The 16,346-nt window shown below is 34.6% G+C and overlaps 1 protein-coding gene across 11 annotated transcripts in view; it reads right to left on the reverse strand.

Annotated features, from left to right (window-relative positions):
* Positions 1–6: 6 nt before the first annotated feature.
* CCDC18 (coiled-coil domain containing 18) overlaps positions 7–16,346 on the reverse strand; it is a 31,761-nt gene continuing 15,421 nt past the window's right edge. For 7 of the 11 annotated variants that reach the window (XM_019618460.2, XM_010715578.3, XM_019618467.2 and 4 more), the window contains 11 exons: positions 16,159–16,326; positions 15,557–15,699; positions 14,764–14,927; positions 13,765–13,978; positions 12,718–12,817; positions 11,575–11,691; positions 11,013–11,156; positions 9,805–10,008; positions 8,561–8,698; positions 6,237–6,437; positions 3,756–4,672 (listed from right to left, as the gene is read on the reverse strand). In XM_019618460.2, the coding sequence (XP_019474005.1) occupies positions 4,658–4,672; positions 6,237–6,437; positions 8,561–8,698; positions 9,805–10,008; positions 11,013–11,156; positions 11,575–11,691; positions 12,718–12,817; positions 13,765–13,978; positions 14,764–14,927; positions 15,557–15,699; positions 16,159–16,326 (1,608 nt within the window). In that variant the 3' untranslated portion in view covers positions 3,756–4,657. Of the gene's footprint in view, positions 2,005–3,755; positions 4,673–6,236; positions 6,438–8,560; positions 8,699–9,804; positions 10,009–11,012; positions 11,157–11,574; positions 11,692–12,717; positions 12,818–13,764; positions 13,979–14,763; positions 14,928–15,556; positions 15,700–16,158; positions 16,327–16,346 lie in introns of those variants that run through there. The other 4 variants (XM_019618464.2, XM_019618463.2, XM_019618462.2 and 1 more) reach the window with 4 other exon arrangements.

Genomic DNA, 16,346 nt, shown 5'->3' on the forward strand with positions numbered 1-16,346 from the left:
ACACACACACTACCCTCACAGTTTTTGTTTCTGTTTTGTCTCCCAAATATTTACAAGTTGGGAATGACTGATAGAGGAGGTGTTCTACAATAAAACTATCATATTTTAGAAATTAGATCATAATATAGTTTGCAAATGTATTTTGTTAAACAGTTTTTAAACTTTATCAAAAGAAAGGCAGGTCCATGATTTTCTCTCAGAGATTTCATTCTTGAGTGTGTAAGCATCTTCCATCTTAAGATATCAGTGTTTCCTAAGATATCAGTGTTTATTTTTAGCAAAAGAGTATGAGAACACTAATTGCTGAATTATTTGCACAGCACAACTATAATTCTCCACACCAAATTAAAGAACTCTTTGCGTTATTTTACTTCTGATTTCCGAATGCTATTGCTTTCTTATTAGGCAGGACTGACAGGGCTATGGTTGTCGATAGGGCAGTAAGTCTTGTACACAAGGATGCAGATTTGGGCAAAAAGTTCTCACACTTTATTATAATAGAACTTCATCATCTAATCCAACAGTTTCTGCAATCAAGCTTCTCCTCTGTAAATAAAGAAAACGAGCTTCCCAACTTCACAGAAGCACAGTGAGATTTAATTCATGTCTGCACAAAGCCCAAAGAACCACGAACAGAGCAAACTATGCAATGACTATTACTTTAATGACATGAAAAAATGCACCAGTGAAGCTTCTCCAGTGTATTTGAGGAGAAAAACAGTACTTATCTGTTCACATCCTGTACTTGCCTAGGACATCAATCCTTCTGTCAGGGATACTATTCACACAAGTTTTAATGGACTGTTCATCACAGACATCCAGTTGCTTAATTTCCAAGGTTTTGCCCAGATTATGACCTGCAGCTTCCTCAAGTGCATCTTTCTTGGCCAGATTCCGCATTGTGGCATACACTGCAACAAATCAGAAGCCATAGTCGATCAGAAACTAAAATCTTTCCTGTGGCAGCGTAAAGAATATTTTTTCATCTATATCTTAAATGTCAGTAATAGAATCTAGACAAAAACTTGAAGTAGGAAGATCCCATTTTCAACATAAACTAGCACTAATTCCCCAGAATCTGGTTCTGAAACCTTCAAAAAATTAAAATTGAGAATTAAGTCACTATGCACAAAGTAAAACACACAGCATAGTACCAAGCCAGGCTGCTGAGTCATTTTTAATAATTCCAAACATAATATTGGAGTCTATATATGCTTTTTTTTTTAATCACATGCTAGCTAACAAAAAGAGCTATTAAAAATGATAGCTGCTTCCTCAAGTTGTAAAAATGTTCATATATGCGAGCAACTTCCCAGAATAAATCATAGAATGGCCTGGGTTGAAAAGGACCATAATGATCATGTAGTTTTGTTACTGTACCATAATTATCCATAAAACTGTGCATCTGCAACCAGCCCCCTTGCAGTAAAATGCTGTAAAGAATGATGAGAAACTGATTTCCTGCAGGCTGATATATTTACCTTGCCATCTACTTACAGTCATAGCAAATATCCCATTTCTTCTGTTCACCCTCTTACAGGTGCATAGGGTTAGAATAATGAAACACATCAGGGAAAATAACTACAAGATTATTTTTTCTTCTAAACGAATTTCTTTGGCCTTCAAATTGACACAAACATTTCATTCAACAAAATTTTTAGTAGCCAGAAATGAAGCTAACTACAAGCATAAGAGAAAGAGAGAGAGAGAGATCTGTTCAATTGATGCAGGTGTTCAAGCTAAAATACTATTTGCTCACAAGAAGTGGTATATTTTCACTGCACTATTTCCTTGATGATAGGAAGGGGAAACTGACAAGAAAAGAGTCAGATTGAATTACTATAATCTATTAAGTAATGGGGAATGAAACACAAAACTATTGCATTGAAAGATATATGTATTTTAAATAAAGATAAATAACAGAAATGTTGTTACCTTTAAATCTTTCCTGTTCATCTTTTGCCATTTTTACAGCTAAGGCCAATCCAATTCCTGAGGAACAACCTGTAATAAGGACATTTCTTCTTGCCATTTTTTCAACTGTGGGTCAAGCAAGAGTTCTTGCTCAGAGGAGCAGCAACCTAAATGCAGCTGCAGTATGTGTCATTGGCCTTTAATGCTATCTCGAGCTTTCCTGAGTCTGCAAATCCAAAAATGCACACCTAGACCCTGCGTGATTAAGGGATAATCTCCAACTAGACAAAAACAGAAACACATGGTCCTTCATGAGCTTATAATCTGCACTGTCAATATGGACTATATTTAATACAAAACAAGATGAGTCTTGTAAGATGTGTAAACTACAGAAGACTTTTTTTTTTTTAAAGTAGTAGAATAATTATTTTGTACACCACTGGAAGGAAAAGCCTTGCCACAATCACAACCAGCTTCTGGTGTTAAGTCTGCCACACATATCAAACGCTCAAAACATGATCCTTCTGCTAAAGGTGTTCAGATTTCCTATGCTTAAAGCACTTACAGTTCTTTTGACATAGAACAGCACATTTTATTCCCAAAACGCCTGCTTCTGATGGGAATGTTTGTAATTTGAGAGTTCTAACAAGCTTTTTTTTATTATTATTATTATTATTTTTTTTAAATTAAATTGAAAAATGTGATGTGGATTTAGGAGACAAGTTGTTTAGACACATTCCTCACGTTGCTTTCTGGCACTGCTCCCATACAAGACAAGACAAAGTGAGCAAGTACACCAGCAGTGACAATCAGCCAGGAAGGCTCTGAGCACATCAGCTTTACTACATCCTTGCAATCACTGACATCTTTGAACTATTTCAATTCACAGATTCAAGAATAAAGTTTTCCAAGAAACTAACTCCATGTCAGTGCAACACAGTTCACAAGAATGAACTTTCCAGGCTTCGTGCAAATGTTAACTAGTTAGTACCTCAAGAAGAGTAGGACTCCACAGAAACATTCACCTGAAATTACATTAGTTTCCAAATGAGGAAATTAACGTAGACAGTACAAGTTAAATTATTAATTTCTTAGACCAACAACAAGACAACACAGCATCAAAAATTTGTAATAAAATATGATTCTTTATATTTATCAGGCCTCTCATACTGTGTAACCACAGCTTTTAACATTCACATACATAATTATGTACAAACACTGTTTGGCTGATCCAGCTATTTGGAAAATTGCTTTTGCTGCTCATGCACATTTATATTTAGTGCATGTGGGAGGGGCAAGTGAGGCTTTATGCAACACCACATCAGTGGAATTCCGCTAGCGTGGTGACACAACTGTAATTACAGAGAGGTTATTTTCTCCTTTTAAGCCCCTCAAACCAGGATTTCGTGTTTCTTTGTTTTAAAATATCAGTCGGAATTTTGATGCACAAATTTCTAGACAAACCGATCTGCTTAACAAGAGGAAAAAATATTTTTCAATTATTACACTGGTCCAATTAATTCTACCGGTCTTCATTTACTATTATTTAGAGGAGTAAAGAGCTTGATTTAAAACACACAATAAATCATTTCCATAATGAAACTACACTACTTTCTGATTTTCATATTGGAAAAATAATCTGAAATTACAGAATAGATATTTCATATATGAATGCAACTTGTCAACAGTTGTGAAATGTGCACCTGATTTTGTATAATCACTGGAAATTGAGTAGTTGGACTTGTGGAGCATGTTTGCACATCTAGTTAAAGTGATCTACCTGCTACCAAGAAGTTTAGCATGATTCTACCTGCAGAGCTCCTGAAATAACAGAGCTAGCCTTTTTTTTTTTTGGCTGAGATGCACTCTTAATACAATGAACACATAATTTAGGCTTAAGACCTAAACTGCAGTGCATTAATTTTTGTACCTCACTAGTTCAAATAACTTTGCTAGCTGGATTTTCCAAATTATAAACCTATCTTAATGTGCATAAATCATACTTGTACCAATCTGACTCCAATTTAGGCCTCATAACCACTTTTTACACTTTCTGATGCTTATGCCATTACCAGTGTTAGAGAGTACTAGCCATTTATATTAGCTATACAGTGCAACATTTTTGGAAAACCTGCAAATCAAGTTTTGGAATGTATAGCTAAATCAATAATATTTTTACTATGATTTTTAGTTTGGAAAAAAAAAAGCATTAAAATACTCTAGCCATGTCTCACACATCTTTACATCTGAAAGACACTGCTGGAATAAAGCAAGCATATTTTCCTACACTCTATTTATGATCAAATCAATTCTCTAAAGCATCTTACAGAGAGATACACTTTAATAACTGTTCTAAAACTGTTCTAAACATACAAAGTTGCAGAGACTAACAAACAGAAATCTATTCCTTAAGAAAATCTGTTAAAAAGGTAATATCACTGTGCTCTTAATTAGATGTGCAACACAATAATCCCATTTAAAACCACTGGGAAAAGAAACAGAGCTCAAATTAGGTCTTGCAACTCAACATACTTAAAAAATAAATTTTATTTCTGAAAAATTAAATGAGTGAATATATTAAGACAATAATCACAAAAATGGTTGAAAAATTAAGTCTGGCTTTTGCACCAGCACAAATTCATTCATTGTTTACAAATGTTAGATTAAAATTTCTTCTTAGAACGCATTATAATGTTGCCAGCAACAGCATTCAAGAGTTAGCGTTGTCCAACAGTTTCTTCCTTCATAATTCTCTAACCTAGAACAAAAGAACTGTGATCAGAGCCTCTTTAAAATGTTTGACTTTAGTTTACCATATCTAAAATCTTTTTGCACTAAGATACTCCTTTTCATTTTGAAGACTACTGTTAACAAATTAAGCCAACTACCTGCAGGTCTCAAGTCCATGGCTCCTTTCTGAAATTCTGCCTCCTAGATTGAAGTTATTAATGCACTTGTTTACTGTTCTGTCAACAGAAGCAATTTCCTTTCAAAATAAACTCTGCTTACAAATTTTTCAAGGGAGCTAAGTAGGAAATTACTACACAGCGTATTTTGAAAGGAAATATTAACACAAAAATAAATTGTACAAAATTTTGTACAATTTCAAGGAGTACTGTCTCTTGAAATAAATCCTCTACATAAGGCTTAAGGTTTCACTGTGAACCAGACTGTTAAGTTATTAACAACTTAAGTTTCTGGAAACAAAATCTGTATCAACAGTATTGAAGTATTTCTGTCACGTGAAAGAAAACTTATAATTTGTAACTATACGTTAATAAAATTTTACCCAGTTCATGAGTATTCTGGATTTTATGAAGTAAACAGAAATAAATACAATAAATAAACTAGGAGTTGGATTTGATGAACCTTAGGGGTCCCCTTCCAACTTGGGATATTCTGATTCCTGGAAATATGGTCTATTGCAGGGTGGGGTTTTTTTTGTTGTTAACTTCTAAGGGTTTGGCTTTTTTCCACCTTTAAAATAGCTTTGCATTCTAAACTTAAGTATTTGGCAGTTCATTTATTTAAAAAGAATAAAACAAAAGGAGCCTGAAGTGATCAACAAAACAATCCCTCCAGTATATAATGCATAGCAGCAGCATTTACAGTAGTCAATACCATGTACTGTATTGATCACCCCAATATTTGGTAACATCACATTATAATATGGTTCCTGTTAATCATGCATACAAAAGCCATTACCTTGCATTTATTAAACATTAGCTAGATGTTTATTCTTTAAAGGGAATGCTGTAAACAGAGTACATACATCTTCAAGTAGCACATAATAAGCTTATAGCTAATGAATAAAGGACTATTATACTAAGTTCTAGTTATTTTTATACTATATTAGATATATCTTGTCTTTCCCATTGTTTCCTGCATTTTAGAATCACAAATAAGCAGACTTTTTTTTTGAAAAAAAAACCCATAGTTTTTTTAAACAGTAAGCTATAAAACACATCGATGCACATACACTGCTTGGGACTGAAGTGACACACCAAGTCTTAGATGACAACAGAATCATCCTGTAGCCTTCAGTGAAAAGTAGCCTTTTTCTTTCACATAAGAAAAAAACCCTCTATCGTATCTATGAGGTTGGCTAAGATGAACACATTAGACTTTAAGGACTTAAATTTACATGTATTGTAGTTAGTCCTCTTTCCTCCATCATTACTTAAAACAAAAAGATAAGTATCAAAATGGAACTGGATGATTACAATCACTCTGTTCAATTCTCTTGGTAAAAGATCCTCTGTTTTTGTGCACAGAATTTGCCTTACATGTTTTATGTATAACAGGTGGGTAAGTCAGCTTACCTTAACAAGCAATGTTTCACTTGCAGCACGAACCATTTCATCTCTCACCTGAAGCTGTAACTGCAGATTACTGACATTATCTTGAGCCTCTTCTGACTCTACCTTCATCTGCTGCAAGTGTTCACTCAGATGGTAAGAATCAAATTTCTGGTGTTCTGTTGATATCTGTCTTTTCGCTTGGTCTTTCTCGCGAGCAAGCTTCTCAAGTTTAAGAAATACAGAAAATCATTGTAAAAATTAAATATTGATTTAGGAAAAGATACACTTAATTTTTTTGTACTTCTCTTGGTATTACTAATAAAATTTTATTCCTCGTTTCAGTAAGAAACTTTGGCCACAGAAGATTAACTTGCTGTAAGAGTGCTCTGCCATTGTAAATTGTCTCTTTTTTTTTTTAATCTTTTAAATGAAGAAAGTAAAATAAAGCACTCTGGGAAGTTGAAGTTATCAAGATCTTCACTAGAGATTGAAGCAAAAAATAAAACTTTAACTGAAGAAATCTGTAATTTTGCTATTTTATGAATCTCAGAAGGACAAGAATGAACCAAGAGAGAAATCAACCTTAGAAGGTAACAGACTTTCTAAACCTGCACTGATACATCCCCTGTATCAGGAAAGTAGTGTATTAAGGGGAAAAAAAAAACAGATGACAACCCACCAGCAAAACACATCCACCCACATCGCTTTCCCCAAATACATCAGGTAACTGAAATCTTAGAACTAGCACAAAGGTTTTGTGGAAGATTAGTCAGTCAGTCTGCAATAAACATGTTTTACTAATGGACAACGTTTTTCTTACGTTATGTTTACACATAAAACATTTTCAAACACAGAAGCAAGCCTATAATATTGAGGATGGAGCTAGAACCTTTGTCATATCTTTATGCAAAATGGTTCTAAAATTTAGTTTTCTATCCACTTAAAATGAAAACAAACTTGAAATTTAATTTCCTTCATCGCAAGTCTCTAAAGGAATACAGCTAGAGTAGGAATATTCACAAAGCTTCACATCTTTCTTGGGCCTCATTTTTCCTTTGCAAAAATAATAAAAGGAATTTTCTGAATGCTAGGAAAAGTTATTCTGAATCTAAGTATGAAATAGCTCCCTACTTTAATGCAGAACACAGAAAAGGATCCTTGTAACACAGACGTCTCCAAGGTCCCTTTTAATTAGAAATAAGCATGTCAATATTTTCAAAAGTATGAGGGTTTCTGCACTCCAATGGACAGAATTTTAGAAACAAATGCCCTATGCAAAACGGCTTTTACAAAGCTTGATGTCAAAGGGTGATCAATAAGCCTTACACTGATATAGTAAACCCCCTTAATTAGGTGAACTATTGAGATCTACGAGAACTACAACTTCTACCTTGTCCAGAGAACCCAAGTAAAATGTTTTGTTCCTGTACCCCCAAAATTTCCTATTACAAAGAATCTCATTAGCATTTTGTGTATCCAGCTTACTCCATTGGATTTTATTTTTTCTTCTGACATTTTATTTATGCAACCTTCATCCAGCTCAGAGTTTTATCCAGGAGTACATCTCCAATGAGAAAGACAGAATATATAACAGGAAAATAAGCTCAGGTGCACTCATATCATCCTCACTGTGAGAGAAGGAAGAATCTGGTAATATACTGGACTCATTATCTTAGAGCTTAGTCCTTTAATGACATGAAATGGACAGGTGAGTTTACTTTTGGACTAGTGCCCATCTTAGATATTTAGAAATGAACTACATAGACAACTAGGTAACTCCTTGAGGATTGAGATAAACTTAATAGGTACCTTTGGCATCTCAGCTGATAAATAAAAACACAGAAATCATAAAAGGCTTCCAAAGCTCTGTTACCTTCTCCCTGTCCAAATATAACTTGATTGAAAGCAGTTATGACTATGATACAAGAACATACCTGTTAATTCTTTTAACAGATTACTTTTTTGTCTGGAAAGGATGTGTCTAGCCAGTAGCTCTTAGGCATTAGGTAGGAAACACCTTCAAAATCAGCCTCAGAGTGTTAGAAGTTGGAAATGTTAATGATGTGTCTGAAGGACAGCAGCAGGCACTGTCTTTTTCTTATCCAGACCTTGACTATCCTATATCATCTCCTTAACAGAAGTTAATGTGGAAAAGCTGACACTGCTTTTATCTGCAGTTAAAGAATCTTCCTATTCAGCTAAGACACAGCAAGCTCCCCTCCCCCCAAGACATCAAATGCCTTCAGTGACTTCACGTATAACTTCTCAGATGTCTCACTCTAGGAAAAGAAATAGACAAATAAAATAATCGAAATGGCAGGAGCTGTTTCAGTTCTGATGTATACCTTTATCTGACGAGTGTCTTGTAATGAACTTATTTCTGCAAAAAGCCTGTTTATCTCAGATTGCATTTGTAGTTCTAGTTGAGCTTCACGAGCCTTGGCAGCACCCAGTTCTTCTGCCAGACGGTTTGCACGAGATTCCTGAAGGACAGAAAGACATGGTATGAATCATGCCTGTATCTGAAAAACACTGTAAATGCAACACATTATTTACTCTTGAAAAATTATAGGTGGTAAGTGAATCAGATACTCTCTGTTTAATGCAAAGAAGCATGACAAGGTTTACCATTTCTTCTATTTGTTCATATGGAATCAGTAGTGGAACAGGGCCTTAAGTCAAATATGAAGTTATTGAGTAAGAGTGGTAGAGTCCTTTAAATAGGGGGGATTTTGCTGGTCATTAATTTGGTTACACATTCAAGCAGGAAACTATATAATCTAAAGTATTTCCTAGGAGTAACCCCAACAGGAAATAGATGGTAATTAAGTTGTTTTCTTGTATTTTTTAGACAAAAACAACCACCCACAACTGCCTTTTATAAGAACACTTCTAAAGCTTACACAGGACCATATAGCTGCAGCATTGTATTTCTAGATAATCAAAACCGGCAAAGATAAAACTACATTTGTGCAAATGAATGCTGCTTCCTAACCAAGAGTGCTGCCTGACTGTACTTTTTTTTTTTTTTAAATGATTGGTAATAAAAGAGAAGTAGCCATCTTCAATGAACATGAACAGCAACTGGGTATGACCTGTGTACTCAAAACAGGAAAGACAAGAAAGATACCTGTTTTGTGAGTTCTGATTAAGTGTAGGTTCCCTGCAGATACAGGAAATACACCAGCTATTTCCCACTTCTGCTCCATACATAAAAGGAAATATTATCTTTTGATTAACAGTTTGGTTAACTCTACTAAAAAACGCAGCAACTGCATTTTTAAATCTGGGCTTTTTCTTTGCCTGTCATTACCTAATTACACAGAAGAGATTTTGAAGTTTTCTTCTTACAGAAGAGCTGCTACTTAGTGTGAAATGGCAAGGGAAAACAAAACTCAGACATTCCCATATCAACCATGTCAAACAGAACTGCAATACGTGTTACAAACTTTGAGCACTAAAATAAACACATCTTTTCAAAAAAAATATATATATATATACACATATACATATATATTTCCAATGATTAGTTATATTAATAATGAACATATGGAACAAATTTCAATTCTGAATTGAAATGTTAAGTCACCTTCTCTTGGGACAGATGGTTTACTTCTTCTAATTCACACGCGAGTCTGTCTGCTTCTCTTTGGGACTGCACTAGCATTTGACGAGCCTCCACCAGCTCTGAGTGAGTATGCTGCAGCTGTTCTCGTTCTAGCTTCAATTGCTGACCCAAATCTAATGCTTCCCTGTACTGGTCTCCAATGCAATTCTCCTGGTTTTTCACTGTCTGTAACAGGTAAATAACATCAGACCTCAAAGATCAGAAATACCAAACCATTTACATTCATTCTTCTCTTCCTGAGGGGAAAAAGAAAGCAATAGCAACAACAAAAAACACAAGCCAAAAACAAAGCTCCAACATTACTTTCTATTTTTATTGCCTCTAGAATGTTGCAGAGATGTCACACTATACCTGCGGTCCATCTAAATTCTGTGCCATATCTCTCAACAGCCAGTGTAGACATTTAAAATAAAGCTTTAACAAAATTTCTTGACAGATAAACATATAGAGAGAAACACATCCATAGAAAGTGTATTTTTAAACACATTCACTAATGACTGATTTAATGTCTGAAAACAGGTGTTAGTATAATTCATCAAAAAAATTTGCTGTCCTCTTTATTTGTATGCTCCCATTTAAAATGTAAATACAACCAGAACAACCCTTTCAGTTCCTATGAGCATGCTAGCTCTCAATGTTCTTTGAGGCAATTATTTCCACAAGATAAATACTTAAGATACAAGAAAATCTCATCATATGGCAATTTTTTAATATCATTTCAAAGGAGAGCAGCTCCATAGCCAGAACGTCACATTACTAAAGATTGTCAATATTTTGATTGTTTCACAAAGCAAATAATTAACAGTATGCATTAGATTTGTCTTTTTAAACTCATTAAACTGGCTAGGGAATTAAGATCCCGTAAACACCAGGATGTACAATGCAATTACATGGGGAGTAGTAATGACACTTGATTAAAAGACACTGTACAGTTCTTGGTAGGCAATTACAGTAACGGCATTAAAAATTTGATAACATTTTTTAAATGAATTCTACCCACAAATTTTTAAACCCAGAGAGTTTCTCTGAGTTTACAGCCATTTTCTTTATGGAGAAGGCTATTTAACCTTCACTGTTTCTTAAACAGTCACACAGGCAACGGTACTAAGAATTGTGCAATGCACTGTGAGTAAGAGGAAAGACAGGTTGAAATCCAAGAAACATTTTACTTTTTCAAGAGCTTCTAGGCTCTGTTGTTGTCTTCCCATTTTCTTCTTCAGCTGATTTATTTCTTGATTTCTCTGGAGCAGTTCAAAGTCTTTTTCACGAAGTTCCTCCTTAGAATGCTGGAGTTTGCTCTCTAAGCTCTCAATCTGAACAGAAAAGTCAATTGTGTTAGAATAGATATTTTACTAAACTCAGAAAAATTTAAGAAGCTTTACAAATCCTACAGTAACACTGACTTTTTGTTCTTTTTTGATTTCTGATTCATTTTGCCAATGTTCTTCTGTATTAGATGAGCAGTGTGGGAATTATCATATTAACTAGAAATAAATTTTCATTTTAATATTAGGAACTCTCTAATACAATTGAAAAATATAAATCTAATTATATTGACAAATATAAAATATTTTTGCTGGTACAGTATCACAGTATCCTTCCTTTCCCTAAAATATAGCATCAGTTATCCTCTTCTGAGTTTAACCTGGCCAGCTTCTGTGTCCCAGGAGCAAATATTCTTATACAATCAACTGCCATTTATTAGGTAAACTGTTTTAAAGCAAGAATTACCTGTTTGTTACATTCCTTAACTTCTAACTCTGATTTCTCTAAATTGCACTCTAACTGAATTATTTGTTGTTCCATTTCTCCCTTATGCTCACGAACTGTCATATCCAACTGTGTAATCTAGATATAAAAAAGGAAAAAGGAAATATTTTCAGCTACTATGTAAAATTTAAGCAGCAATATTACAAAATATAGCAAAATTAATTAAACCTATCTCTTGTAGTGTAGAGAAAATACTCTCCTAAATGGTCAATATAAAAATGAATCTCATTTTAAAGCACACACAAAAAACAACAAAGTAAACAAAGAGACGAGTGAAAAAACAAGGGAAAAAGAATGTTTAGGTATACAAAATATAATCAAGTTCAGTTTAATCTGAATTTAATTAGTAGCTCATTATATGTACCTGTCATTGTAGGAAGAACAAATTTTGCCAGAGCAGAAAATAAAAAAAAGATCCTGTTGCTTCAATGAATTCTTGGAGCACTTCACCGAGTACTGTGGCAAGAATATATTGGAAGGTCTGACCTCCTTACAATCTCAGCTCCTTCTACGTTTTTCCTCACCCCTCCTACCCCTTCAAATGTTCTTGGATACACAAGCTGTTAGCCCCTGCAAGTAGTAGTTATTAGCCTTTAGTTTTCTAATTTATACTTGACAGGAGAATAGTTTCTCCATAAGGGATACCAAATCCTGAAGTCAAACCAAAAGACTGAAAACGCTTCATGTCAGCTACAAAAATTCTTCACAGTAAAGATGCTGTTTCATATTCAGACATTTCTTTATATCTAAAGAAAAGTGCTCCAGTACAAATAAGGAAATGAATCTAAAATCTCAAAGCGTGCTTCAGTGCAGACTTTTGATCTTTTGTTAAACATCAAGATGACAACCCATGTCCTGCACCTTTACTACTATCAGAATTATGGGATGGATTTACAATACCAACAGCCTGTGTATTCTTAGAGAAGGCACAATTTGATCTTCCAGTTGCCATAAGGCTTCAGGAACATAGAGCCAGTTTTCAGGTTGACACTATGGCTAAATTAATAACATAGTCTGGAATGATGTGATAAGGCAATTAAATCTAGCAGGTTTTTTAATACATAATAATAACAGTTGCGAGTTACATACTTAAAGTTATCTGACCTGTGCTGCTCTTTGTTTCAGTTCCCAATTCCTTTCTTTCAGTGCTTGGTCCATGTCAAGCAGCTCTTGTTTTTTGTCTTCAATTTCTCCCTTGCAATACCTGAAATCCATGTATGTTTAACTGCTTAATACACATTCATTTATTTAGCTTAAAGTATCCAACTTGAAAACAATCACCTCTATTACTTAAAGCCAAGTATCCCTACAATGCAACTCAACTAACTTAGTAAAAGAGCAAACCCAAATGGAATAACTGTGTTATTTCCCTTTTGCAGATACCTGCAGAATTTCAAGTTTTTAACTGATTACCAAGACAAGATTTCATTAACATTGTTAAAAAACAATAGCATAGAAGAAACAGACTTTAATTTAGGGTCAGAAAGGAAACTGGGCAATTTCATAGAATCATAGAATAGAATAATAGAATGGCCTGGGTTGAAAAGAACGACAATGATCATGTAGTTTCAAATCCCCTGCTATGTGCAGGGTTGTCAACCACCAAACCAGGCTGCCCAGAGCCACATCCAGCCTGGCCTTGAATGCCTCCAGGGATGGGGCATCCACAACCTCCTTGGGCAATCTTTTTTCACACACCCTCTGTGTGAAAAACTTCCTCCTAATAGCCAACCTAAACCTCGTTGTCTTAGTTTAAAACCATTCCCCCTTGTCCTGCCACAATCAACCCATGTTAACAGTCATATTCCCTCCTGTTTACATGCTCCCTTCAAATACTGGAAAGGCCACAATGAGGTCTCCCCAGAGCCTTCTCAAAGTTAAACAAGCCCAGTTCCCTCAACCTTTCCTCATAGGAGAGGTGCTCTAGCCCTCTGATCAACTACAGTATATAAGAAGTCATTCCCCATAATTAATATCATTTCGTGGCTTTGGAATTCAAAAAAAAGCAAAAAACAAAAACCAAGCATACCACAAATCACCTAGAGATTAGAGACAGCTGTTAAGATTTAAGAAGAACATCCAAGCGACACAATACTCCTAAACAAACATTAACATAACTAAATTTTCATGATTGAAATGATACTAACTTACCTGAGCTCAGCTGTTAGATTCATGATAGTAGCCTGCTTCTCCTCCAGAGACAACTGTGCATTCTGTAACGCATCTTGCAACCCCTGAAGCTGTAGTGAAATGACTTTTAATTCTCCATGGGCATTTTGCAATGCAGATTCTAGCCCCGCTATTTTCTGTAATGCCTCCCTGTGGCAAGTCTCACTTTGAAGCAGTTTATCTTCTAAAGCGGTCACTTGAGCGCACAAAACATCACAAAATGTTGAATCATGAGTCAAGGCTCTTTACACAACATCACTGCCTATTAGCATTGGCGGCCTCAATCAGTTTTCAGTATCACTGTTTTCATAGTAAAATCCAGAAAAACAGTGACTTCTGAAGTTAGCTGCCATGAATATATGGCCATTTAGATCTTGACTGTTTGTTTTCTTTTTTTTTCCTTTTTTTTTTAAATCTAAGATCACAACCTATGATTGATTTGAAATTTAAGTATATATCTAAAAGACCGTAAATCATAAAATACACAACATAGCAACTTAATACACAGTGCTACAAAAAAACACAATTGCTGAAAAGAACGGTAAAATTAAATACGGGAAGGATGGTTAGAAAGTTTGTTATTTCCATAAGCTTTCCCATGATTTTTATTTTTTAAACGAGAGATGAATTTTCATGAACAGCGTATACCTCTGTTATAATTGTGCTTCTTGTTCGATTACCACATTAAGAATCTGTGTTACCACCATCTATGGGCAATTTGCTTAGTCATTTCACACAGGATAAAGGTATATCCCACAATAATGAGGCTTTGCAGATTTCCCTTGAAAATAGGCCAATGGGATTTTGTTTGTCTTTTAATGGAATTCCCAACATAAAAAACACAAGTATGAAAAATTCGCAGAATTATCATAGTTTGACTCTTCTCTGCTTGGTAATACATAAAATGGGGAAACATCAAAGCTAATACACTGCAGAATAGCACGATTAAAGGAAGCCCGAAAAACAGAACAGCTGAGTTACCCTCACTTGTCTTTCCACTGAGCTCTGATCGTGCTTCCTTCAAAGTGATGTCCAAATGACTTATTTGCATTGTTTTGTCATCAATGTCTTGTTTTAATTGCACTACTTCTTTTCCCATACCAGAAAGTTCATTCTTACACTCATCCATCTCCAGTGTCTTTTGCCTACATAAAAGATGCAGCCAGAACAAAATTAACCTTGTGACGACAAAAGCAACACATCTTTATCCTTGAGCTCCAAAAAGACAAATACTTTCATAAATAGTGAATACTGTGGAATCCAGGGGAATTCTAATAGCAGATATGTCACAGGTATACTACGGATCCTGTCAATTTCATTTGAAGCAATAAAGTTAAACAATGTTGGTTATGCAAAGATCCTATTGAGATGTTATTATTCCCATTAATTATGCAAATAACAGACCTGTCAGCATCAAAATTAAAAAAAAAGTACAAGAAGGCTTTTTCCTGCAATAAAACCAAATTATTATTTAAAACAAACTTACTAAACCCTCCATGAATTAGAAGCAATTTGGTATATTTATGAATTAATTTGTATTATGACACCATTTTTAGACTAAATAGGTTGCCTGCACACAAATTAATTCCATCTGAAGACTGTCAGAGAACCTTACATTGCTGCTAGTTAGAAACTTTCTGTCCAACTTCCGGTCCATTGCTCAGACAAACAATGAATGATCTAACTACACAGCTGAATAACACTTCAGAGTACAATCCTTTTTTTTTTTGATATTTAATATTCAGAATATTCTTCTCAGTTATTCAGAACTTACCGGATTATGTTATTAAGTTCATCCACCTTTCGTCTGCTTAAATCTGCTTCCTGGCAAGCTAGGTAGAGTTTCTCCTCTACCTTTCTCAACTCATCTTCTGCATATACCTTCTGTTTCTGAAGTTCTTGTTCTAAAGTAGATACCTATTTAAGATTGTATTAAAAATCAAAGAAACAATATTTTTAAAAGTTACACAACATAGAAAAATACATCCTTGTCTTGTAACAAACACACACACTGAAACTTGTAATAAAACGGTTATCTCTACAGTCTCAAATTGCATATAGTTTAAGGCTAGGACTTTGCAGTCACATCTGAAAGACAAATGGTTTTGAGTAAATATAGTTAGGCTTGTCTTTTGAGTTTCAATACACTTATCCTTAGTTAAAGTCTAAGTTGCGTGTAGCCACAGAATGGCTGAAGTTTTTAATAACACAGAACTTGCTTTAACACGAATCAAACTGTTAATCCTTTATTTTAGATATATCTGAAATAATGAAAATCAAATCAGTTATGAACATTCTGATTTTAAAGGTATTACAAAAATGCACATTAAAGAATTAAAACAACTGTCCCTATGCAGACTTCTGACCACACTATACCTGTTCTTCAAGCTTGGTTTGATTATCTTCCAGTTCCCCAGTTCTAATAGTTTCTTGCTGCAACATTTGCTGCTGATGATGCAAAGTCTGTTGCAGGAGAATGTTCTGTTCACTTGTGTCCTGAAGATTACGACCTTTTAGTTTTATTTCTTTTTGCAAATAACAAACCTGAAAATACATTTACTTTC

Source organism: Meleagris gallopavo, chromosome 10 (genome assembly GCF_000146605.3).
Source record: "Meleagris gallopavo isolate NT-WF06-2002-E0010 breed Aviagen turkey brand Nicholas breeding stock chromosome 10, Turkey_5.1, whole genome shotgun sequence".
In the NCBI taxonomy this organism is placed as follows: domain Eukaryota; kingdom Metazoa; phylum Chordata; class Aves; order Galliformes; family Phasianidae; genus Meleagris; species Meleagris gallopavo.